The sequence below is a fragment of the Natrix helvetica genome, assembly GCF_964273705.1.
Source record: "Natrix helvetica genome assembly, chromosome: 1".
In the NCBI taxonomy this organism is placed as follows: Eukaryota; Metazoa; Chordata; class Lepidosauria; order Squamata; family Natricidae; genus Natrix; species Natrix helvetica.
The window spans coordinates 183,730,515-183,758,113 of NC_138548.1; the positions used below are offsets into that span (position 1 = coordinate 183,730,515).

Below are 27,599 nucleotides of genomic sequence, written 5' to 3' on the forward strand. Positions count from 1 at the left end.
GCGCCTGGGGCGGAACCATCTTGGACTATCCGGTTCCGCCTCCCCGCGGTGGGGAGTAGCGGCTGGAAAGTCGAGCCGGAGAAGTGAGTGATCAGACCATGACAGGGGGGTGATAGCTAAATCCCCTACTCCCAGATCACTCCTCCATTGGCCAGAGACAAAAATAAGATCCAGTGTGTGTCCCCCCCTCATGTGTGGGGCCCTGAATTATTTGGGTCAGGTCCATGGCTGTCATGGAAGCCATGAACTCCCGAGCTACTTCGGATGTCTCCCCTACTGATGGCAAGTTAAAGTCACCCATGACCAACAGTCTGGGGGTTCAACTGCCATCTCGGCGATCACCCCAAGGAGCTCGGGCAGGGCTGCTGATGCATAGCGAGGAGCCAGGTATACAATCAGCAAGCCCAACTGCTTCCCTGGGCCCCACTTCATGCACAGGGACTCACAACCGGCTATCTGGCACAGTGGTCTGTGTGTAAGGTCACCTACAAATACAAGGGAATATTAGGACAGGGATGGTAGGCACGCTGGTGCGCTTATGCACGCCCCTTAAAAGGCTTTTATCTCTCATTGGATTTAATTGATACTTATTTTTTAAAAGAGTTGGAACAGCAACCAGAATGCTGTTACTGGATGAAAGTTTAGCTGGAAGCAGAGACAAGTTTGGATTAAGAATTTTTGGGTAGGGTGTATTTTAAGCCACCATGAAACCTAGGAAATCTGGAGTCCTTAATACTTTCTGAGCTTGTTTGTTTTCTTGCAAACGTTTCATTAGGTAACATCATTATTGGTACCTATGAAAGCCATTGCAAAGCAAAGCAAAGCAGCCTCAAATATTTTGCAATCAACTTCAGCACCTAGAAGTTGATTGCAGTGAGCATTATTCTTCCTATCTCATTGCAGAATTTTTATCGCCCACTTGATTTCGCATAATAGCCATTTCTATGCTCACTGCTGCTTCTTTTCATACAGATTCACCCTGTTCCAGTATGTTGGGGATGCTTTCAGGACTTATCCCCGACTCTCAGATCTCAGCTTCTTCTACCAGAGAATATCACTGGGTTCCTAGTGTGGCACGCCTAGTCAGCAGCCGCTCAGGATGGTTCCCACGCATCCCTCAAGCCCAGCCTAGTGAGGAGTGGCTGCAGGTAGATCTGGGCCTCCCGAAGAATGTGAAAGGAGTGATTATCCAAGGAGCCCGAGGTGGGGACAGCATCAATGTGGCGGAGGCCCGAGCTTTTGTGAAGAAGTTTAAAGTGGCCTACAGCATGGATGGGAAAGACTGGCATTCAATACAAGATCCCCGGACCATGCAGCCGAAGGTAAGACCTCTTAGTTGGAATGTAATAGGGAGCTACTGGGCACTGGTACTTTTTTCCCTTTTGTTTCGTCTTCCTTTCTGGTGAAGTTTATTATAGCAATAGCACTTAGACTTATATAGTGCTCTGTAGTACTTTACAGCCCACTCTATGCAGTTTACAGAGTCAGCATATTGCCCCCCAACAATCTGGGTCCTTATTTTACCATCCTTAGAAGGATAAAAGGCTGAGACAACTTTGAGCCTGGTGAGATATGAACTGCCGAACTGCAGTCATTATGGCTGTTTACACCAGTGGGAGCCTTTGTTTCAGGAGACATGATCACTTCGAAGGGTCCTTGTTCAAATCACAATCCTACCTGCAAAGCCATATGTTTCACACTTGTCTCAGTATAAAAACAATCTTATTCTATTTTGGTGATTAGGGGTTAAGCAATAGTTCTCAATGAGCTGCTTCAAATTGAAATGATTGAAGTAGCATAAGACTATTTAAGATGAATGTGTGTTTCAAAAGGATGTGGGAAAGAGGAGGGCTCTTACCTATGAATATACTTCCTCCTCCTTCTTTCCTCCCTTCCTTTCTTCTTATTTAACAGTAGGATCATCTTCCTGTAGTGGAAAAGCTGGAACACTTAGAAGCTGGAAAGTATCATCTATTTTTCACTTCTTTCTCTTTTCCCTCATATAGCAAATTTACACTTGGGCCTTTTCATTTCGGATTGCATGTGAAGATCACACGTGGCTGAATATGTCTTTAAATGCCCAACAGCAGCCATTGACCACTTACTGTGCATAGAAAAAAAGATGTTAGAAATAAGTACCAGTGAGCCAAGCAGCAGATGTTGGGGAATGCTCTGTTGAGAGATTAGAAGTCACCATGTCTATGCAAGACAGTCTCCTCTGCTTCCCTGGGCTCTTCTTCATGCACTTTCCCAAAAGTGCATGAGGCTACCTAATCACCAGTCTTGAAATAGGGTTTTACTGCTGCTCCAGGTCTGTGCAACAAAAGTGCTGGGTTAAAAAAATATCTTTTGACTCAGTATCTCAGGGTGGGGGTGGGAGGTGTCTCCCCTTTTTTTCTGACCCACAAGTGTTTCTCTGCTTGACTGGGAGAATGGAAAATGTAGGGCTGAGATCATATCCATATCCAGCGTTTCCTAAGGTAAAGGTGAAGGTTCCCCTTGCACATATGTGCTGGTCGTTCCCGACTCTAGGGGTTGGTGCTCATCTCCGTTTCAAAGCCGAAGAGCCAGCGCTGTCCGAAGATGTCTCCGTGGTCATGTGACCAGCATGACTAAATGTCGAAGGTGCACAGAACGCTGTTACCTTCCCACCAAAGGTGGTTCCTATTTTTTACTTGCATTTTTACATGCTTTCAAACTGCTAGATTGGCAGAAGCTGGGAAAAGTAATGGGAGCTCACACAGTTATGTGGTGCTAAGGATTCGAACCACCAAACTGCCGACCTTTCTGATCGACATGCTCAGCGTCTTAGCCATTGAGCCACCATGTCCTACGCCTTACCAATAATTCTATCGTGCTATTGCAGAGTGTCTTAGTGGCTTGGATAGACAGAACAAGACAGACAGCAAAGTAATATCCAGTGAGAAATGATGGCAGTTGTGCATGCTTTTTTTAAATGAACAGGGAAGAAAGTGAGATGAGCACTGCCCCCTATGGTAAGACATGACTGGACAGGGAAACCTTTGCTTTTTTCTTTACAGTTTTTTTTAGCAAGATGATGGTTGAATCTTGATTATTTCCCCCCCCCCCCATCAATGTCACAATTTCTGCAAAAAAAAACGTTTGGCACAGCCCTAGTTCACTGTATCCTGCCTTGTCTCCATTTTATGTCCTCAGTGAGAAGTAGGGTACTGTTCTTCATATGATTCAGAAGAAGGTGAGGGTATAGAGTACAGACCATTTGTGATAAAAATAGTCTGCTTTAGAGCCCATATTTGGGTTGTTCTTATTGAAGCTTCTGCTTCATTTTCCCAAGTTTTCCAATGACATTCTTACTTGTTAAGGATTTAAGAGATGAACTTTTGCACCACTATTAAAACCTTCATTCAGGAGGCCCAAGGTTCTAAATCATAGACAAAGTTTCGGCTAGCCAATTGCTTGAATTAGTACATATGGTATCAGAGAGAGTTGTCTTTTAGAACTTGATGGAAAAATGAGTGGGGCGGGTAAGGGAAAGAAGACCGTTAACAGCCAAGTCAGAAGTCAGAGTGTTTACACAAGAAGCCAGTAGAGTTGTACCAGATTTGAGTCAGTATATCTGGTGTCAACATCTAGCTAAGAGGAGGCATGTCCTGTGCCAAAGCCCGCAGTGTGGTTTGTCAGATGGACTACATCCCACTTGGCGGCAGCATCCTGCTCTCAGGCATGGAACTTTTCAGTTGGCCACAAACTCTGGCTAGCAGAGGAAAGGGTGAGATGGAGACAGAGGGAAGGGAGAGTAATTTTGAAACTGAAGCTCCATATCCCATCTCTCAATTACTTTACAGATCAAATGTATTTGAAAATAACTGATTTAGCTTGTACCAAAGGTGAAAAAGCCTTATCATCTTTCTCCCTTGCTGTTTTTTATTACTATAGTCAACCACCAAAAAGTATGCTTAAGCTGTCGTGTTTATACAGCATGCTGCTGGAGTTAACACAGGGTGATTGAGATTTGTTGGGCTTTTTGTGGATTTTGTTGCACCTTGAGATGAATGCGAGTCAAAATTGGCAAGTCAAGGCTGCAAGTTTCCCTTCCCCAGAAGATCCCTATTTTCAGAATTTTCAATTGCAAAGACTTCTTTAAGTCTTCTTTAAGAGATCAGAATGATCTCTTAGCTCTTATCTTTACTACTTGGAGATCTAAGTGTTCCATATATGAAGATCCATAAAAGAGTTGAGGATTAGGAAAGCGGGATTATGTGCCAATCTCTCTCTTAACTACACTTTAACTAGATACTGTAGTTGGATCATCTGCAAAGAGTTTAGGATTTTAGTAAACCATATAACTATGATGTAAATATATATAGCTGAAGCTACATTAGAAGGATTCATACACATAAGGGTTTGAAATAGGCTAGAGATTAGGCTACATCCCACTCCTAACATACTCTTTTGTTTGCATCAGTGGTGGGTTCTGGATTCCGTTCCAACCGGTATGGTTGGAATGGCCCCGGAGTTACCCACATGCAGGTGCGTGGCGCACATGCGCATGGTGTGCACATGTGTTCTAGCCTCAAATAACGTTTCCGCAAGCCTCTGTGATGCTTCAGCTGCTCCACGGAGCGTCATGCATGCTCCGTACACACTATGCATCTGTGTGGAAGCGCCAACAGCATAAAGCACAGATAAGGAGCGCGGGCGGACAGGCGGGCGGGCCCTCTGGAGCATCGGAATGGAACGGTATCTGGTGCTCCGGGCAGAATCCGGTACACCCATACCGGGACGTACCACCTGCAACCCACCACTGGTTTGCATTTATTATTTGGTTTACACCATATTGCTTCTTATAACAAAACTTGGTTAACAAAACTTATAACATAACTGGTTAATAAAACTTAAGAAGCAACCACAACATATAGAAAATTAGAATTAAGTTGGGTAGAAGAGATACATCTTTGTAGATTTTCTGAATGCTAAGAGAACGAGTACAGAACACAGGAGACTGTATTTCAAATTCTTTCCCGTGGGGCAGAAAAATGGGCCTCTGACATGGGAGCATCTTCCATAGGTTTATCCTGCACATCATAACAAATGTATAATAAAAGAGGTGATCGTGAGCCAGTCAGGCTCAAAGCTACTCAAGTTTTGAAAACACTTCACAAGCAATTGGCAACCAGTGCAGATCTTTCAATAGAGATCCCTATATTTTGTATTATTAGTTAGCAGCCTACTGTAAGTGTCACGTTTTGCTCCACTTGCAGCTTCCAGGCATTTTTCACAGGTAATGTCATGTAACACACACTCCAGTACTGAGAAATGACATGACCAAGATTTGACCAGATCTTGTCCATTGACTTGTTTGTTTAATTTATAACACATCTTTCCTCCAGAAGCTCAAGACAGTATTGTAGAACTCCACCCTCCAATTTACTCCTATAGCAGCCCTGTGAAGTAGATTGGCTCAGAGTCACCCAGGGAGCTTCCCAGGCTGAGAATGCACATGAAGATTTGAACTAGACATCTCCCCATGTCTAGTTCAAATCTTAACCACGGTTACACTGTAGCTCATATCGGCTGAAGTTGGACATGTCAAACTATACTTTCCCCTAGGCCAAGGGTCAGCAACCCATGGCTCAGGAGCCACATGTGGCACTTTTATCCCTCAGCTGCAGCTCCCTGTCACTCAAAATATGTGTCACAAGCACCAATGTGTGACACCCGCTGGCATGCAATTTATTGAGCTTTTTGATCCTCGGTAGGTTTCGTGGCTCCTGGTGTTTTCTTTTCTGTGGGGAAATAGATCCAAATGGCTCTTTGAGTGTTTAAGGTTGCCGACCCCTGCCCTAGGCCTAGGCTAGGGTCTCCACTCATCAGTTGGTCCACCTGAGGAAGATGCACATTGTGCTGCATTTCTTGAAATCCAAGATAAAGGAAATTTCTACTCCAGATTAATGTAACTGAATTATAATCAAAGTAACCTAGGCTCACCCGTAGTTTTGCAGATGATATTGTTTACATAAACGTTTAGTATTCACTTTGTTCTTCTATGGCAGCAAAATTTATCTTTCAGATTTCCAGGAAAAAGACTGTAGACTTTCCCTAGATAGTTCAACCATCGGTACATTTACGATAGAAAATGTTTTTGATCATCTTGGCCAACATTGGTATAAGATGTATTTTGTTGGTTGGGTATTTTTCCTTTCACCCTCTCTAATAGAGGTAACATTCAATAAATGTATTGTCATTTATTCTTGAAAAAGCAGCTTTGGTATTGCTTCACCTCAATAAAAAGCAATCTGCTGACAAGATGATACTGACAGCTTGCATTCTTAAATATTACAAGCTTCCATGGTTTGGTCTAATATGTCAGCAATTGATGAAAAGCTATTAATAATACGAAAATAGGAATGTGCTACACTTTGAATTCAAACTGAAAGGTGCCTGGGGTTGTATATACTTATGTTGATGCTTTTTGCTCTCACACAGTAGCCACACAATCTGCTTGTGGGATAAGGAGATGCTAATAGCCATGCATACCTTGAAGCACCTTGTTGCTCCCTGTGGTGCTTTCTTAATCCAAACAGATGTTTTCCATAGATTGCACAGGTGGCTTGTGAGTTCAGAGAAAGATGCAACTTCTTTCTGGAGGTTGCTGACACCTAAACCATACCTCCTCTGAAATATATTTTTAAATTTGGATGCAGAGGACATCGCATCCTTATCGGAAAGCTAACAAAAAGGTCCTTTTTCAAGTAGATTGAATTTAAGCCATTATTTTTCTCCAGCATTTTTCTGTTTTGTCTTTTCAATGGTCATTTTGTGACCAATTACATTCTGTAGTTGTCCCAATTCATTACAATAGGCCTGATTGTTGCTTAGTGCACAGCTGTCAACCTCGTGGTGTCATGTTGCTATCATGTGATGTTTTGCGATGTTTTTCCCATTTGCGGAGCTGGGTGGGTGTGGCCTGCCCATGACACATCTGATCCACGGGCCAATAGTTTGACACCCCTGGCTTAGTAGAATAAAAAGTTCAAGTAAATTTGAAAGAATAACCTGTCTTCCAAAGAGTTCTTTTACTATCTGTTTATTTTATTTTTAAAAAATGGTTCTAAAACTAGGAGAGTCCTATTTAACCTCTGTTTCTCTAAGATATTTGAAGGAAATATGCATTACGACACCCCTGAAGTTAGAAGATTTGATCCTGTTCCTGCACAGTTCATCAGAGTTTACCCAGAAAGATGGTCTCCAGCAGGGATCGGGATGCGATTAGAAGTCCTTGGGTGTGACTGGACTGGTAAGAGCTCTATGAATCTATTTCATGCCATGACTCCTTCAGCCATTTTGGTCCTGAGAATGTTTGCATAAAAGTTTCAATGTGAAAATCCAAACTGATGAAATTGCACCAAAAATATTTTCCTTTCCCCACTCTTCCTGATGAATAATTCTTGCTCTTCTTAGAATGAGTAGAAATGTTTACTCTACATATTCCTGTGATGATAGTGAACATCTCTTTCAGCTTGATGTTTTCAGGATGACAATATTAACTATGAAAATTCTTATTAGAAAATGCCTGGTAGCATTTATTATTTTCATTGATTATTCTCTGCCTATTAGGCTTCATCAATTACTGTATATTCTCCTTTCTGAACAATCTTCAAGTTTTGTATATGACTGGCTATGGATGTTCAGACCCCTTTCTCTTGTAAATTTATGTCTAATATCATAGCTTATTAGGCTGTGGGACACAAATTCAGTGTTGATAGCCCTGTAGCACCTTTCTCAAGCAAAAAAATAATAATTCTTTCCAAATGCCATTCAGAGTGCAGATTAAAGGAGGAAGATACGTTTTCTTAGTTTTTCCTTCTCATTTATGTCCTCCTTCCAGCTGTTTGGTGCCAGGGACGTTCTTATTTGTGGTTCCTAATCATCTGAGTTGTGGAGAGGAGGCATTCTGAATCTCAGCACACAAACACAAATTTAAACTTCCCCATCTCTGCCAATGAAATAAGAGGAGCAAGAGGGCACATGTGTGCTTGTGTAGAATAATCTATATGAGTGAGCATATATATATTATCAGGGCTTAAGATGGGGAGGAGAAGGAATATATACGAGAAGAAGAATAGTATGTAATGGTGGTGGTGGTGATAATATTCTAATGCCTGCACCCATCCTGGGCCATTGAGTTGCACTTTTGTGTAATTCTCAAAACTGATGACTCTGTATGTCTGTTTTAATTATTGCCTTGCTCTGATTTGATGCCATGTTTTGTGATATCCTTTTATGTTAATTCATATGCCCAGCAGCATACATTAGGAAGAAGTTCAGTATAATTAACAGGAACATCTCAAAAACTAGGGAGACTCAGCGTGAGATATCTGTACCACAAGGTTAAACTCTTATATTTCAGGGATTCTTGAGAGAGAGTCCAATTATCTGTCAATCTAACAAATCAAAACGTTACACATACGTTTTTATAAAAAAAACCCTGCTTATTCTTCCTTTTGATGTGTAATCATAAAGTATGAAAACCGTCAGCTGGATTTAGCCCTCTAGCTTCCAGGCTTAGCTGAAATGACAAAAAGTGAAGCACAAGCTACCACTACCAACTAAATCCTTTTACTGCTGACTGTTAGAGCTAGAAAATTACACTTTCTCTTTTATTTTGTTAAGATGCATCTAGCGTTCAGTCTGCTTTCCAGATGTCACTGGTAAAAAAGATTTGATTTCTGTTTGGAAACCATATCTGTAAAAAGCTTGTTTGTATAGATTGTCTTGGGCTGTACAAACTTCCTAAGAAGCAGTCCCCTCACTGGATTGTTACTACCTTTCAATAAATCAACTGTATGATACTTCGGCATGTGTCATCAGATATATATGAAAATCTACAATTGCAGAACACATCTACAATTCCAAATGGATAAACTGATTCTTTTTGCTATTGTCAGGTGTCACAGTACAGTTGAGTGTATTTATTTATTTGACAGGGAATGTTTGACCCACAAGTCTAAAAATCGTAGCCTCAATGTGGAAGATCTTGTGGATCTTTCCATACTGTTCTGTCAGACGCATGATACGTACTACTTGAATATCCATATATGAGTATAAATTGCTCAGGCAAAGTGATGCTACACTTGGAGAAAGAATTTTGGAAAGTTTGCATTAAATATTGATATATAACTGGAACATCCTGCCTGCCATTATTACATTTGTCCTTGTCCAGGAATCAGAACATAAAAATCTCTCAGCCCATCTTACAGGGTTGTCATTGAGGGGAAAATGAGAGCTGGCAGCATTAAATATCTCTGCAACCTTGAGAAAGTCAATAAATAAATAAGTAAATAAATAGATAGATAATTAATTAGTTATTTTTTTAAAGTAAATGAATACACATATACATTTTTGGAACAGAAGAAGCCTGCTGATTCAATAAACTTACAATTGGCAAAAATGTCAATATTCTGGCTACACTCACCAAGATGGCCAATGTACTCTTGCTTAACATCATTTCAGAACTGCAAATTGGAGGCTCATATGATTAAATGGTCTCTCATCTAAATGTTATGTGTCTAGAAGAAAGACTATAGCCTAGTCATATGCCATTAATGCTGTTTATAAGAAATGCTTTTGCTGGGAAGCACTCGGTTGAATGCCTTTCAATCTACTGTCAGAACCAATACATAAAGCCTTAGGTTGATCATCAGTTTGCAATAGTGGAGAATATCCGTAGCTTGGGTGTAGGACGTTATCTAGCCTGGTAATGAATCATTCAGAAACCAAACCACAAGCTTCCGAGAACGAACCTTCACCCTTGATCATCAGTTTCAGACTAGGATTTTTTTTTTACTTGAAAGAAAGACAAACCAAAACTATATCAAGAATAGACTAGATGAGACTAGACTAGACAACAGCAGTCTAGGGTCTTCACATTTACCTGCCAGTTGCCCATACCGCACCTCACGTCATAAAACCATTAACTGAATGCTTTAAAACCAATTTTTAGGTAACTTTTTGATGCTTATTTGAAACATGGTGGTTTATTTATTTTTTTAACCCTCAAGGACTGTGAGTTATGGTGGTACTTGTTTCTCTTTGTTGCCTTAGTAATATCTTGTTGAATTATTTAAATATGCAGTAAATGACTACTTATGGTGTGACTTGCATGTTTGACCTTTAAGCGATCTGTTTCTAGAGCCCTTCAGTAATAAGACCTGAAGTACCTCTTACAGAAACTTGTGTCAGGAGCATTTGGCATTCTAGCTGCTGGATAGGAAGAGAAATTGAAACATTAGGTCAACAGCTGGCTTGTTTCAAGGGCCTGCCAACATTTTTTCCCTTCAGAAGATTGACAAATATTAGCTCATGACTGGTCCTCTCTCCTTTGAACTTGCAAACATCTGGTTTCCATTGCTTGACAGCTTTGAAACAGGATCCACAACTGCCTCCTGCAATACATACACTGCCCGGCAGGAGGGATACTATCTTTTGCATGTGTTCCATTTTTAACACATGTTGTCTCTCCTACTGTTGTGGTAAGTTTGCTTTATTCTGCTATGCAATCTGTACAACTCTGTTGACCATAAATGACACTGCAAAGCTTCTAAATTACTCCATCAGAGGATGCAGACTCACTATGAGGTTTTCATGTTCAAAGATCACTCTCAAAGTTAAGTTCCTGTTGTAAATCTTTGAGTACAAAAGGAAAGGGTTTAATGCATCTGATGTTCAGCTTTGGATTTCTTGGTTCCCCAGATATTTTTAATAACCATTTTGCTCAATTCCTTTTCATGTAAGCTGCTGTTAATACCCTTGAAGATGTATGACTGTATAACAGATCTGAACTTATAAATCATACTGCTCTGAAGTTGTGTAGTATTTTGTTGAAAGCCTGAGAATTATTTTGTACTGAGTCACATGCTGAACAGCTATTTAGACATGGCACAAAGTAATCAGATGGGGTTTGCCAAGTAGCAAATTCCTGAACTCTCAGTTTGACCAAGGTGTTAGAATCTGTCTGTATTATCAATCTAAATAAATCCACTGCATTATGAAGGCCTCTTCACTAAAGGTTATGAACTGTAATCTTTCATGCTGATCCAATTGGTAGATAGATGCTTTTAGATTTCTCAGTCTAAGGCGAAGAGAGAGACTGGCTCAAATTGCCCAGCCAGTTTCTATTGCTAAGAGAGGACTACAACGTAGAATTCTCCCTCCCTCCCCTTCCTCCCCCCCCCTCTCCCAATATGCCCACCTAGGACCTTAACTTTACTGGATTGATCTCAACAGATTGAGCAAATTTCTGCCAAATAGTAACTTATTTGGCAAATGATAGTAATAATACTCAATTATATTCCTCATTTAGAATTTGTGCTGATATATCATATCTGTGAACTTCATGATAACACTGGTCTCATAAAGTCAAGCATTATGATATTGCATAAAATGTTTCCTAAGAGGATAAAATGGTCCTTTATAATGCAACTTCATTATTTTCTTTCTTTAAATTGAAGGGGCAGTACTTATTATGTAAGTTATTGCAAGTCTTATTAATTAATGACTTAAATGGACCTTGACATTTACTTTTAGGGAGTTTCCTGGAGTGGTGAGCTGTACAGGCAAACGTAATCATGTGGTTGTCTACAAAAAGCCAGCGAACTTTAGAAGATCTTCTTGTACTTCATAGATATGTCATTTGACATGTTGTGTGACTTGTTCTTATGTACTGGCTCATTTGAACATATATGTGTGCTTTCTCTTGCCTTACTCCTTTAATGAAAGAAAAAGGTATTATTCCTGACCTCAGTTTTCTTAGGGCTGCAGTAAATCTCTTTGTCAGTTCAAATAAAAACCAGTAAGACTACAAGCCTTAAAAAGATTGTTGACCACCAAAACCAAAGATGAAAGAATTCTATATTTCCTTTGGATCTATAAATCAGTCTCTAGAAGGGACTTGATGTCTGTGGGAAACTTAATTGCCTTTTGTCCATTACTTTATTATCCTGCGCATAAAGAAACTTTTCTATTAATTTTATGGCTTGGTTGCTGGGAGTACGAATTCACTGCTTAGTTAGAATTCATCTGACAGGTTTTTTTCCTCCTTTTTTTTTTTTAGTTCTACTTGATTTCCAGTGCAAACTTTCTATGCTTGGTAAAGGTATATGTCCGCATGGTGTTTTCACAGACAATATAATTACTCACCTATGAGTAATTGCTTCCCTCTTTTCCCATTGCCTTGTGGATCATACACAGCTGTGGTTCTAATGGTCTTTGTTACCACGACCTTATGTTGCATCAGATGCAAAGTGCTGTTCTGAAACACAAAGGCCTGGAATGGAGCACAAGCAGTCTTCAAGAGCACCAGGCACATGAACACAGGGGATCCAAAGTAGACTAATCTCAATCTTCAAATTTGGACAGCAAATTAGGAGCAGCTGCAAGCTGGTTGTGTTGATCCATGAATATACCCCCCTTAGCATACACCAAGAATTCTGTTAATCCATACATTTGGCCACATAATCTTCCTTCTCTCGATTGCTTTGTATTCCTGTGTTCCGTATGCTTGTTGTTTGTAAGAAACAGTTTAGCAGAACCACTCACTGAAAGTCTCAGAATCAGAAGTTACAAAATAAGAATATTCACTGCAAAAAAAGGGACTTTAATGAGGGTTTGGATACATTCCTTGAAGCATTAAACCAGTAACGTTTTATAGCATCTACAGATGAATTGATTTTATTACCATAGAAAGCAATCTACACCATCAATGTATAATCTTGAAATAAGAATATTTATATACACGGAACGTTTGGGAGAGAGCAAAAGAAAAAGTTAGAAATGTACTATATTTCTACAGTCTTGGAAAGAAAGAAATCTTTGAAAAAGAGAGAGATTTTAAATATGCAAGATTAAATTATATATACTGGAGAGATTTTTTTGTGTTAGTTGTCAGATTTTGCAGTTGTGCTGAAGGCTGTTGCAAATCAGCTGGTGGGAATAGCTTTGCTCATTCATAAAATGTCATCCACGAGGGGCAGTTAAATTGGTTAAAAACCACTGATTCCTCATGATTTTGCCTCTCATCCCTTCTGCTTCATTTCATGCTATTCAAATCAAACACTGAGATGAAGATGCTCATTTTTATTTTTCAAGAGAGCTTAGGGTTCACCAGAAAGAAAAAGTGAGCTGGAAGTTGACATAACTTAGCATTATATATTTTACCGTTATATATCTTGGTGACCTCAGATTTACATAATGCCTGTAAACAAAAAACAAATAGACTTGTTTCCAGCTGTGTCAGTCTATTGTAATAAAAACAACCAAGGGGCCTGTGGCATCGCAAAGGCTATTAATCCATTATTATAGGAGCTTAACATTTTGAAAAATAATAGTATAAACCCATAAATAATAGGTTTATGTTTTATGAAAGAGAGTATAAGGGAGAACAGGGTGAAATGAAAAAAGAAAAGCAGGGTGAAATTGCATAAAGTTGCAGGAGTGATATAACATTTTTGATAGTTAACTTATTGTTGGGTCAGAAACTTTGGTCTGTTCATAATCTGTAAAAAAGGTGTCGGATTTATTAATGAATTTATCAATTGTTTTGCCATTTTTTGTCTTTGAAAAGTTCTTGAGATATAAAATATAGAAATGCTTTCTTATTGCTTTAAGAATATTGTCATTTCTGATATCAGATTTGTATCCATGTCGTCTGTTGTATGGAGTGTGGGCAGCTTGTTCTATGTAAAGGGGATAGAAAGTGGTGTCTATTGCTGATAGACAATGGCATGTACTACAAGTCAAGGACAAACAGCTTCTCTTGATTTGGGGAATGACATTATTAAGTCAAAACCTAGGGTGTTTTTTTATAGAGAAGATAGGAGAGTTTAATTGGGGACGGGGTTACCATAAGCATTGATTCTTATGCCTATGTCATTGTATGTTTGTAACTGTTTCTTTCCTGGGTCTGTCTTGTAATGATTATTTTTGGGAAGCAGTATAGATAGCACCGTTCCATCTTTTAAAAAATATTCATTGACTGAGTGCTGTTGTTTGAGGAAGACCTGTTTTAAAGCCCTTAATTGTGTACTACCACTGTTGATGACTTCAATAACTGTGGTTGCAGCATGGGGCTGGGCCATATGCAGTATGTTTGGGGTTATATTCTAAATGGGGCTGACGACATGTAAATATGTATGATACTGGTAGTCCCTGATTTACAGCCATTTGTTTAGTGACTGTTCAAGGTTACAACAGCACTGAAAAAAAGTGACATGACCATTTTTCACACAACCATTGCAGCATCCCCATGGTCATGGGATCAAAATTCAGATCCTTGGAAACTGACTTCATATTTATGACATTTGCAGTGTCCCAGGGTCATGTGATTACCTTTTGCGACCTTCTGACAAGCAAAATCAATGGGGAAGCCAGATTCACTTAACAACCATGTTACTAACCTAATGAAAGTTATTCACTTAACAACTGTGGCAAGAAATGTCATAAAATGGAACAAAGCTCACTTAATAATTGTCTTGTTTAGCAATAGAAATTTTGGGTTTAATTGTGGTCATAAGTCAAGGACTTGTAGTGACTTGCCTTCCTAAATACTGGACCTTTCTGTTGAAGCCTTTTCCGATCTGCCAGATTATCATTCAAAGAGTGGTAAATGATGGTGCATTAACAAACTGTCCTAGTATTATTTACCCAGGCAAGCTGAGGCCCAATAGGAAGTGAATAAAACTAAAATTCTCTCTTTCCTATCACATATGAGTCCTGTGTCACTTCGATCTAGAATCTGGTGAAATCATTCATTCGTTTGTCCTTTCTTTTCTCTTTTCTTTAATTTGTAGATGTGAAGTCCACTGCGGAGACACTGAAGCCCACATTGAAGAGTGAGGAGATGACCACTCAGTTTTCCACTGATGAAGAAGCAACGGATTGTGGTGATGGTTGTGTGGAGAATGGAGGTATTTCCTTAGCCAGTTGAAAACATACTGTATGTCACGCAAGATGTGCAAAGTGTGTGAGTTATGGAGCTGCACACATAAATATTTATGTGATCAAGTACTTTATTAATTGCTGCTTTGAAGTTTTCAAACTCTATTCAGCAAGGGGAGGGAAAAAAACCCTCAGTACAAGCAGGTAGATGGCATTTTAGCAGGCTTCATCTCAGAACCTTTATGTCAGGAGTGGAAAATCTAGACCTTTCCAGATATTTTTATAATTTGGATGGCTGGTGGGGATTTGTTGGGAGTTGAAAGTTAGGTCAGAGAGTTCTTGATTATCTTCACCAATGGTCTGACCATGCTGAGTTCAAGAGAGAGTTATTACTTCTCTTTTGGCCCTAGGAGTCATTAAGTCTTCAAACCTGTGAAGTGTATTCAGGCCCTGACTGCCTGTTTTCCTGTAGCTCCTCTTTCACTTCCCAGTCAAACTGTTCTCTTCTATTGCCGTTCGCATCATTTATCCCCACCCGTTCACGTTGTAGGCAACAGCCAGCCCAGCACCGTCTACTGCATGCGTATACTCCATCCAAAGGGCCAGAGCACACGTCACTTTGGCCTTATTGATCCCCTCCCAAAGGGCTTTCCTTAAGATCACTCACCCAGCCATTAGCCTGATATTGCTTAATATGTTATATCTGAGGTACCACATATGAAGTAGTAAATAGCCATACTGTATGCTTTCACCTCCTACTCATTTTCTTTTCCCCAAGGAAGGCTAAACACGTCAAATGACAAGCAGTGGCAGAACCCCTATTCTGTGGCATGGGGTGATAGATACCTGTTTTGCTCTGGGCCTGTGGCTGGTGTTTTAATGTTAGGGCTGCAAATCCCTTGAAAGAGGTGCTTCATAATACATGAGAATATTATGAATTACTGCCTCTCCTTCCAACTTCAAGAAGCTGTATGACCTTGGAAGAGGATCGTGCCCTTTCAGGATTTGGGAAAAAGAAAAAAAAGGAAGATATTTTCATTCCATAGCACCTCTTTAGCAATAGCACTTAGACTTATATACCGCTTCATAGTGCTTTTACAGCCCTCTCTAAGCGGTTTACAGAGTCAGCACATTGCCCCCAACAATCTGGGTCCTCATTTCACCCACCTCGGAAGGATGGAAGGCTGAGTCAACCTTGAGCCAGTAAGATCAGAACTGCCGAACTGCAGCTAGCAGTCAGATGAAGTAGCCTGCACTCTACTGCACTCTAACCACTGCGACACCTACGCTGAAAGGATTTTCATGACCCTGTAATGTAATGTAATACAGGTAGTCCTCAACTTGCAACAGTTCATTTAGTGACTGTTCAAAGTTACAATAGCACTGAAAAAAAGTGACTTATGATCGTTTTACACACGCCTATTGCAGCATCCCCTTGGTCACAAGATTTGGATGCTTGGCAACTGGTTCACATTTATGACAGTTGCAGTGTCCCAGGCTCATGTGATCATCTTTTGTGAATTTCTGACACATCAATGGGGAAACCGGATTCACTTAGCAACCATGTTACTAACTTCACAACTGCAATGATTCACTTAACAGCTGTAGCAAGAAAGGATGTAAAATGGGGGAAAGCTCACTTAACAGACGTTCATTTAGCAACATAAATTTTGGCCTCAGTTGTGGTCATAAGTCAAGGACTACTGTATGTGCATTCACTCCCACCTTTCCATCTCTTTGGCTAGAAGAGAATAACCAATTCTCTGATGTCAGTGAGTTAGAAGCCACTTACAGGGATTGTTTGGCTATTCCAGTTGTATTGTTGTCAGTAATGAGTTTGCAGCTAAGTGATTGTTCTTGCTTCTCCCTCATTCTTAGCCAAGAAATCTCAGAACTGCAGAATGATATTATTAGTGACAGGCCAAACTCTAGAGAGGCTTGATCAGAAGTCTGATCTTATTTAATAGCAAGGAGTGAGTTACTTCACAAAACATTACATTGATTTATTGTAATGTTAAAAGTGGTTTCAGGGGAACTGCCTGATATATGGATACTTAAGCAATATCCATACTAAAGTATCCAGAAATAACCTTGAGTAGCTTCAGATAAAATGTTCTCTCCCTCCCTTCTTGCATCATTTTTTTCAAATAGTGTGGAAGCATCTGCTTATTTCAACTTAACCTTCTTTCAGACATGCTGATTTTCAGATAAGCAGTTAGCCTTGGGAAAATTCACCTGGAGTTTCAAGTAATCTAACTAAACATTATACAGTGCATTGATGAATTTCTACTTCATCATGGATTACACTAATTACAACCTCTGTGCTTTTTATTTTGATTTAGCTGTAGTTTTAAATCTCAAAATATTAATCGTATGATTTATATATAATTTTCTTTCTTTTATTTTTATAATAATTTTATCAAAATTATATTTGCAACAGTAAAAACTAATATAAATTGAAAAAAATAAAAGTAAAACAAGTAGTCGAGGTGCAGAAAAGAAATAAAAAAGAGGGAAAGAAAAGTGAAATAGAATAAAATAAAAATATAGTTGTTAGAAGATTAATTTGGGAGTTCCACTAACCGGGGTGGTGCAAGAACAAATTAAAAATGACATGTAGACATATTGTGAGAAAGGAGATCCATTTATTTCCCAAAGTAAAAAGGTTTGTTTTTGGAGGGGTAGGCTACAGAAAAAATGGGGTCCAGAGATTTTGGTTTTATAGGGGGGCTTGTCCTTGGTGTGTGACCTCAGGGGATGTGGTTTGTGTATATGCTTGTTTTAGTGTGTGACTTTGTCAAAAGGCAATTCTCCTTCCTGTGCAGAATGAGGTGCTCCTGCCCTGGGCTTTGATTCTGTGTGTGTATGAAATCCATAAAACAGGGGTCCCCAAACCCCGGTCCATGAACTGGTTCCAGGCTGTGGCGTGCCAGCAACCGGTCCACACAAACAAGCAAAGGCCCATCAGCAGGATGCAGGCAGCACACAAAAGCCCACCTTCTCCAATCCATGGAAAAACTTTCTCCATGGAACTAGTCCCTGGTTGGGGGCTGCCATAAAGGAAGATCGCTCTCACATATGTAGTTTCCTTCCTAAGTGTGGATTTATTATGAGAGGATCTGGCATCTTCCTTATCCTGAGGGGATTCCTGCCCTGGAGCCAGTGAGATGCTAGTCTAAGTGTATGTTTATTCCGAGGCTGATTGGCAGAGGGCTGCTAAAGTGTTTGTGTGTGTGTGTGTGTGTGTGTGTGTGTAGCAGATTAACTTCCAACATAGTAAATAAAAATAAAAAAAATAAATGACTTTCCACCTTCATCACAAGTTAAAAACAATTTTAATAACTTATCACCCTTACTTAAATTACCGTATTTTTCAGAGTATAAGATGCACCTTCCCCCCCAAAAAGAGGGTGAAAATCTGGGTGCATCTTATACACTGAATATAGCATTTTTGGCTTACAGAAACCCCACCCCTTTGCAAAAATGGACGTGCAGAGGGTTTGGGAGGCTTGCAAAGTGCTCCTGGGGGCTGGAGAAAGCAAAAATGAGCAAAAAAGGCCATTTTTGCTTGTTTTTGCCCCCCCCCCAGTCCCCCGAGCACTATACAAGCCCCCCAAAGCTCTGCATCCCCCCCTCTTTTTTGCAAAAAACAAGGCATGCAGAGGGTTTGGGAAGCCTGCAGAGTGCAAAACCTTTAAAAAAAATTTACCTCTTCAAAATTATGGTGTGTCTTATACTCCAGTGCGTCTTATAGTCCGAAAAATACGGGTATATGATTTCCTTCCATATCCTATCTTTTATCAAACAAATCTATAGGCCCTTGTCATTTTAGTCTTGATGTCAGTAAAAGTCCATTAAAGAATACCAGAGATAAGAACTTATCTATTTTTAACCTTGATCAAATAAACAAAGTTTATATTCCATCTCTTTACTTCTAATAATCTTGATCTTTTAGTCCCCTCAAATAATATCATAGAACTTGATTTCTTTTCAGTTTTTCTTTGTTCTTTCTCATAAAATTCTTTAAAACTTTAACATGCCTCTCCTATAAATCCAATATAGGAAAATTATTCAGGTCACTCTGTTGATTTGTTATTTGTATATCCTTTTTAATTATTAAGACATTAGCTAGTTTCTTTTGCATGTCCAATAAAACTTTTTTACTATGTCATTCTTGTAGTGTATCATTCTTAAATTCACTTTCAACTCTGTTTCAAACTTGTGAGGTAGAATTTGTTCCTCTTCCATAACATCTTTATAACGCTTCTCCAGGCAATTTGGCTCTTCCCCACTCTCAGTCCCATCCTTTGCCTTGTGTCATTTGACTGGTGCCCCAAGGTCTCTATCACTGTCTCTTGCTCAGGCCAACCGTTCACTTCCACCATCCGTGAACTCATCTGGTCCTGCTGTCCTTGCCTGGGCTTTGCCTCCCCCAAGCTCGCCTGCACCTCTGCCTCATCTGGCTCATCTGGCTCTGCCTCTGCTCACCTATTGCCCTACTCACCTGGTTCTGTTGCATGCTGCCTAGTTTGCCTCTGCTGCTCTTGCCTCTGCATCCGGCTCCACAATTCGTTTGCTCATCCTGCGGCACTGCTCTCTCCACCACACCTAGCTCTGCTGCACACTTGTTTGTTTGGCTCTGCTGCCCTCACCTCATTCACCTCCATTTTCTGGGTAAACCTCACCACATGGGGATGGCAGCCATTGGGTTGGCTGGTAGGTCTCTTCCTGCCTCCCCCTCTTCTTTCCTACTCTCTCATGTCTTCCTAAACCAATCTCTCTCTCTCTCTCTCTCTCTCTCTCTCTCTCACACACACACACACACACACACACACACACACCACATACACACACACACACTTTTGGTTTGGCTGCTATTCTTCCACTCTGCTTTTGGCTCCTCTCTTCCCCCATTCATCCTGTTCCCCTTTATTCTCCTTTCTCCTCCTTCACCTCCTTCCCTTCTCCTCTTCAGTCTGTCATTGATTTCTCTCTTCCCACCAGGTGCTCCCCCTTTTAACCCCTCTTTGTCCCAAGCTGTCCCTTCCCCTCAAATTTCTTGGTGATACCCCCCCTCCCTCCTAGAATGAGGATATTTGGCTGCTGGTCAAACACTATCACCTGAGGGACGGCTATACATTTCCACTGCCCAAGAGTTTTTGGTCTCCCAAAGAGTGGCGAACAGTTTACCAACAGTGATCTCACTACCTCACCTCCTCCATACTATGGCCTAGAGAGTGTCATATGTCAATCTCTGAGGGAGGTGTATCACTCTTCTTTTGGGCCTTCAGCAGAGTGGGTTGCTCCCAGTTCAGCCCAAATCGGGCAAACTGGTAGTGGCGGTGGTGGGAGGCTCCACCCACCCACCCAAATGCTTCTGTGCAGAAGTGTTGTGTGTGCACAAGCACGAGTGAACCAGTAGTGCCGGGACTTGCAGCCCACCTCTGGTCTTCAGGCTCACCTGGGGTGAATGGTTCTTCCTCTGAAAGTTCAGGGGTTCCTGGAGCTGGGAGTTCATTCTCGGGTTCCAACTGCTGTGGAGAGGATCCACTTGCCTCTCCTGTAGTCTCTGTGATGACTTCTTTCTGCTCCCAAGCTTGAGGCACACATTTGGGGGCTTCTGGCCTAAGCGCCCTTGAACCAATATTTGTGTCAGGTGCAGGTGGGGCAGCCTCAGTATGCTTAGATGGCCACAGCCAGTTCATACAGCCTCCTTCTTCATCACTGTTCTCTTTTTCCTCCTCCACTGATGAAAGAGGCTGTTTTCTGGTCACTGGACCCTTCCTCCCTGGGAGAGGTTTTGCAGGCTGCAACTTGGACTGTGGGCACACTCATACCACCTCATTCAGAGATAGTCTCCTCTGGGTGAATCCAGTACCGCGGCAACCCAGATAGCTTCTCACAGACAGTGCAAGTCTGGGAACTCCACCAATCAGGTAATTTATGCTTTCTGGGGATGCCCAGATTCCACAACAACATTCAGTCGCCGGGTTACAAAACCAGAATTTTCATGTTCTGGTCATAATTCCTCTTGTTTCTTTGGCCTCTGACGCCTGAAATGGCTTGGGCTCTTTCATATGCAGTCTTCAGGCTCTTCCTCAACCAATCCAAATAGCCCTGGTGCAAACTGAGTGATGTCGGGTTCATGGAAACACCAAATTCTAGATGCTATTCTTTATGCAACAGTCAAGTTTCTTTTGGGCAGTTGGTTAACAGGGCCTCCTGCCACCCATTCTCCATGGTCCACATTGCAAAGAGGGGCTTTTGCCTGGTCCCTCCTCAAGTCCCTCTTGGTTAGGACATGCAAGCCTCCATCTTTCACCAGAGTGAGATTCCGGTATAGTGACCCTAATAGTTTCTGCCCCTTCTGCTCCTTTAGCCCCGGTGTTCAGCCCCTTGGTACAGGGTTTGTATGCCATCTGGGGTCAATCAATCCATTCTTTATCAGCAGCCCTAGGTCATAAGACCTTCTTGACATGGCATTTGCATCCCTGTTCCCCATTTCTGGCTAGTACTTTAGGCTGAAGTGGAATCCAGGAAAAACAGCCAACCACTGATGCCCTGAGGAGGTGATACATAAGTGAGTTATTATTGGTCTTGACCTCAAACTCCACTCCATATAGGTAGCCTTTTAGCTTTCCACCACAGCTCATTTTGACACCGGGGATTCTATTTTATGAGTGGAATAGTTCTTTTCAAGTGGAGTGTGGTTCCTGCTGGCATAGGCAACAAGCCTCAAATGTCTATCATGTTTTTCATACAATACCCCATCATGGTTGTCCCTGATAGCATCCAACATAGGGTTGGATCTGCATAGACCAGAATAGGGGTTCCTCTTCATTTGACAGCCTGCTGGCACTGCTCTCCTTGTATTGACTGTCAGGACTTCCTGGGTCCCTTACTTTGGTGGGGCTTACTCAATCATCTTTAGCTTCTTCATTCCTAAAAATGTCATTGAGAGGATGGGCTGTCTTCATAAACCCCTCACAGAATTGCTGATAATAGGAGCAAAATCCTAGGAATGATTGCAGCTCACCCATACTTTGCAGTCTGGGCCAGGAAGTGATGGCTTCAAGCTTCATGGTATTGGTCGATATCCCTTCTGTGGAGATAACATGCCCAAGCTAAGTGGTGATGGCTGATAAAACTGGAACTTCTCCACTGACAGCTTCAACCCCTCATCATGAAGACAGGTTAGGACTTTCTCCAGGTGCTCCTTGTGCTAATTCTAATGTCTTTTCAAAGACAATAATGTTGTCTATATATATTAACACTTTGATCAAATTCATGTCTCCTCTCATTCATTCTATCAGTCACTGGGAAGTTGCTGGGGCCCTGATAAACCCTGGGGCATGCGACTGTACTCATAGAATCCCAGTGGGCATATGAAAGCAGTCTTCTCTTGACTGTTCAAATGTATGGGATTCAGGGGAGGGGGGGGCAGGTGCATAAAATGGCCAAGGTATCAACAGTTTCAGGGTGCCTTAGACCCATGGCCAAATGTCAATTGGATGGGTAGGTAACTGTTGTAATGAAACCTCTCAGTCCCAAGTCCCCAATTCTCCAGATTGTCCAGCTTTTGTAGGGGATGTTGCTTTACATATATGTCATAGAAATGCCTGTAGAACAGAGTCACCAGCATGCCTGAGTCTAGAAGACCCCTTGTGTAAACACCCTCCACTTGCACTGACACTATGAGGGAGGGATCCACTTATTTGTCAGGGACTCTGTCGGCTGTCATTGGTACCTGTTGTGATGCCTCACTGCTTTACCCTCACTAGACCCTTATAGGTAGAAACCCATTGCAAAAGAAGGTGTTCCTCTTGATTCTGCAACCAGGTAGGTTTAGGTAGGACTTCACTTGTGGTTGCAGTGCCCGATTCTGCTGTCTGCCATTCTTAAGGCTGGAGCTAGCTGCCATAGGTGGGTACACAATTGGATCCTTCACTTGGGCCCTCTGTAATTTCCTGACTGGGTCTGAGTTCTTGGTCTGTGTGGTCTTGGACAGGTATGTCTATAGTGTCCTTCACCCCTGTAAAGATAACAAATCACTGACCTCAGTATCTTCTCAGCTGGGGCAGAGATGCCCGCCCCTCCTTTGACTGGTCCTGCCGCGTCTCCACTCTGGGTTGAGGCAGCCTTTGCTGTCAACAACACCATCGCTTCCATCAGTCAGAATATTTGATTCTCCAAGGCGGTAAGTCTGGCATCAGCATCTGCAGTGCTCACCATCCCAGCTCCTAGGGGCAATTCAGCTGGCGAGTCGGCAACACTTCCTTTGCATCTTCCATTGGCTCTTCTGCCTTCAGGGTTTATGATTTTGGAATACTCCAAGGTAACCCCCTTACCCAGAGCCCTTAGCTGCATCCAGACTGAGTCTGTGTGTGAAGCATCTCACAGAATCTGTTGCATCTAGTCCAATCTAGCTCAGCTGGCGCCATCCTTTCCTCAACATGATCTGATGTAATAAGTGTCTTATATACCCTTTTTCTAGTACATGTGCTCAAACTGGTGCATCAGGCTAGAAACTGTCTCTGTTTGTCTGAACTCATCCTACAATATGTGGAGGTAATCATGAGCCATACATGACCCCTCTTAGCTTTAAATTTCTAATGGCTTCTGCAGTTGGACCTTTTAGGCTCTCTGTGATCTTATGCTTTTTTGTGTCTCTGGAACATCCCATTCCTCTACTGCCTGCATGGCTTGTTCCATCCAGGCTTCGTACTCCCTTTCCCCCACTGGCACAGGTTGCATCCCTGAAAATATACGTAGTTTCCTGTACCCGGTCCCTGAGCGATTTCTGCCAGCCTGGGTGCACATGGTCACAAGGTCTTCCATAGCCCTGAGAAGCTCTGTGATGTGATAGGGATATCTGCTTCTTCCTTCAGGACAAATGTCCCAGCTAAGGGTGTGGACTTGTCCCTACTCCTTGATTCACTGGCTTGGAGGGGATGTTGTGTGAACCATCTGCACTTTTATGTCCTTGTTTAACTGGAAGTTCTTACCTCCAAAGCAAGCTGGGCTCCTCCTCTTCCACTCCAATAATCACCAGTCCTATGAGAAAGGATAGAGTAGATTCCTCGTGAGTCCCCACTTGTAGAGCTGCCCCCAAAAGGGTTCCTCTGTGTCCTTCTCTGGACAATTTGGCTCTTCCCCACTCTTAGTCCTGTCCTTTGCCTTATGTCCTTCAACTGTCACCCCAATGTCTCTATCACTGCCTCTTGTCCTGGCCAACTGCACACTTCCGGTCAGTCTCACACGTACCTCACTTGCTCAGCTCACCTCTACCATCCTCAAAATTATCTGGTACCCAATGCTCTCACCTCAGCTTGCCTGCCGCTCTGCTCATCTGGCTCCATTGCACCTCTGGCTCCGCTCACCTATTGCCCCACCTGGCTCCATTACATGCTGCCTTGTCTGACTCTGCTGCTTTCAACTCCACACCTGGCTCCACTACATACTTTTTGTCTGGCTCCGCTGCCCTCATCTTTCTCACCTCCTCTGTTTCACAGGTAATCCTGCCAGGTGAGGATGGTGGCACAGGGTCAAGTGGTAGGTCTCTTCCTGCCTCACTTTCTCACTGTTTCTCACATTTTCCTAAATCACTCTCTCTGTGTGTGTCTCTTTCTTTCTTTCTTTCTTTCTTTCTTTTCATCCCTATCTCTCTCTCTCTCTCTCTCTCTCTCTCTCTCTCTCTCACGTGTGCGCACCCCCCCCACACACACACCTATTTTTCCACTCAGCTTTTGGTTCCCCTTTTCCTCCATTCTGCTATCATTCTTCTCCCTCCTCCCTCACTTCCTTCTCTTCAGTCATCCATTGTTCTCTCCCTTCCTGCAGCACACTCCCCCTCTTAACTCCTCTTTGTCTTGTGCCTCACCTTCTCCTCAAATTTCCAGATGAAACTCCCTTCCTGCCAACTATTCTGGTATGAGGGTATCCAGGCTGCCAGTGGTACATGGTCCCCCAGAAGTCCCCTACATTCTTTTAGATACAATCTTTCTGTAGAAATAGACACTATTAAAATTAACTTCTGGGTCCATTGTTCAAAATATCCTTAAACATCTCCAATGTTAAATTTGCTTCATCTGTAAGTCAAATTTAAGTATTTTTCTCATTTAATTATAATTTTTAGTTCCCTCTAGGGTCCAGGTTTTAAAGTCTTGTCTTATTATATTTTCTTAAAGTAAATTCAAAACAAGAACATTTTTACACAGGATGATATTTTATAATTTATGCTGAAATTTTATTTCAGGTTTATCTGAACCCTTAGTCTGTATGCTCGCACATATTGAAAATACTTTATATTTCTATAACCATTTATGATTTGCCAACTATGTTAGTATTTAAATAGAAACAGGCCTTCCTTTGATCTTATTTTTATGTTGTTCTGTTTTCTTACAAGATTTCCAGGTCCCAATAGGATTCAATTGCAACTTTGATCTTCCTGAAGATTTTTGTGGCTGGACGCATGACACATCTACAGGATTTACGTGGGCTTTTCATTCTAGAAATACATGGACTAGCCATTTAGAACCAGGCATCGGGGTCTACCCAGGTAAGTCAATTCATATCATTTTAAAAGAAAAAATATCCATGAACTGTGGACTTAGGAAAATAAGTATTTAAATTATCTCTGAGAAACTATAGCATACGTTACAAAGTATGTGAACACTGCCTTTTCGGCATATTGCTATCAACTTGTTTATCAATTCCAAGTACTTTTTATATTGCTTCAGTAAAATCAATCTAAGATATATGTAAAAAAAGTCACTGTGCTTTAAAACAGATATGAATTCAGATGTCTATGGTGTAAATCAGTATGTGGTATAATTCTCCTATTATATGTTTTCATTGCATACACATACTACCTATTATTACATCTTCACCACTGCCCTATAAGCTAGGCGAGGCTATGGAATAATAGCTTCAGAACAGGAATTTGAATTTGTTCCTAGCCCTTAGCCCTTATAACTGTCGCGGATCATCTCTTAGCTGTGAATGTTGTGAATGATGGTTCAAGTAAAGCATTTGTTGCAGGAGGGATACTTGCATATCAGTGAGGAAACTGAAATCATGTGCTAACTGTTCCATGTGCATGTGTATTCAGTTTATCTGCAGACTTCTTATGCGCTGAGAAAATGGAATAGTGTGCTTGTTTTTGTCTGGGTGAGCTGATATTGGTTTTGAACATCAATGATAAAAGTCTCCCTTTGAACAGCATGGATGTTTCTGCTTCCTATGCATTCCCTTGCACACAAATACTCCTTCAGTGTGGAACTAAGGAGATCTTTTGCTGTTCTGCTATGCACATTGTCAATTTTCCCTTGAGGCTAGAACTTGCCTGGGCCTCTGTAAGACCCTGATATTTGCATTGGAGGCTTTGATACTCCTGCTAGTACAGAGGCTTGTGTTGTCAGACAAAGGACTGTATGAACACAATAAGGACTTCACAATATGAGTCCTTGTGCAGTGGGGAGGATCTAAGTTTGTCTGGTAGCTGAAAGTCTGTTTGCTCAGTCTTCATCTCTTTCAACAAACTCCAGGATTTACGCTTTTCCTTCTCCCCATTGGACATAGGAAGAAGAGGAGACATTTGCTAGCTTCAAAGAAATGTTTGCCTAATTTCCATGAACAGGCATTAAAATTTCATACCAGAAATCTGAGGATTTACTAGAAGTGGTCCTGCTGTTTGAGGGAAATCTTTCACACAATTTAATTTTATTGCTAAGGCATTAGTCCTGATCACTGCAACATCTGTACCCGAGGAGCATGCATATTCAATCAATCCAATTGATTCCCATCCCCCATTAGTGGGTTTTGACTAATAGAGAAGTGTTTTGTAACCACTTGTTCTCCCTGGTAGCAATATGTTGGTGGTAATAACTAGATTTACTGATTTATAAGGCTCTAGAATTGAAGGATAGTGTTCCCTGCTGAGCAGAACAGAAAAGACAAAAAAAATTCATCCAATACAAATTGAGTGCCGCTGATTAATTTATCTTTTAGGTGGTTAAGCATCATCCTTTGTTTGCAATACTCCAAACACTTCTATATATTGTATTCTGTAAATTATCTCAGCGCCTGCTGTAGGGTCCCAGTGCCTAGCAGCAGATTCTATAGCATGTTAAGGTCATCCATTCAATCAGTGTAGACCATTGGCTTGAACTACTGAATTTAATTTCATTTCTCCAGATTTGTTTGTTTGTTTGTTTTCTGTCATTATTTTTACAAATAACTCAATTTTTACAAATAACTCAATTTTTACAAATAACTCAATTTTTACAAATAACTCAATTTTTACAAATAACTCAATTTTTACAAATAACTCAATTTTTACAAATAACTCAACATATACAACACACTTTTCTCCTTCCATTTTCCTCACAACAACAACTCTGTGAAGTGAGGTAAAAGAGAGTGACTAGCCCAAAGTCAAGATTACCCAGCTGGCTTTGTGTCTAAAGCAGAACTACAACTGAAGGTCTCTCACTTTCTAGCTTAATACTTTAAACCACTACTCCAGACTGGCTCTCTATTTTATGCATACTAACAAAAATTATCAGCAAACATTTTGCACAGAAGATTACATCCTTCCTAAAGAACTGAGCCAGATAAGCTCAAGTTTGACTTTGAAGTGGGAATGGAATTCTTCTTTCCTCTATTTTCAGAATGCAAACCGG

General features: G+C 41.2%; 1 protein-coding gene across 3 annotated transcripts in view; it reads left to right on the forward strand.

Annotated features, from left to right (window-relative positions):
* Window positions 1-27,599, forward strand: part of NRP2 (neuropilin 2) — a 194,335-nt gene that overhangs the window by 98,928 nt on the left and 67,808 nt on the right. For all 3 annotated transcript variants that reach the window (XM_081937861.1, XM_081937862.1, XM_081937863.1), the window contains exons 9-12: window positions 973-1,322; window positions 7,135-7,279; window positions 14,829-14,945; window positions 25,322-25,474. In XM_081937861.1, coding sequence (XP_081793987.1) covers window positions 973-1,322; window positions 7,135-7,279; window positions 14,829-14,945; window positions 25,322-25,474 — 765 coding nt within the window. The remainder of the gene's footprint in view (window positions 1-972; window positions 1,323-7,134; window positions 7,280-14,828; window positions 14,946-25,321; window positions 25,475-27,599) is intronic.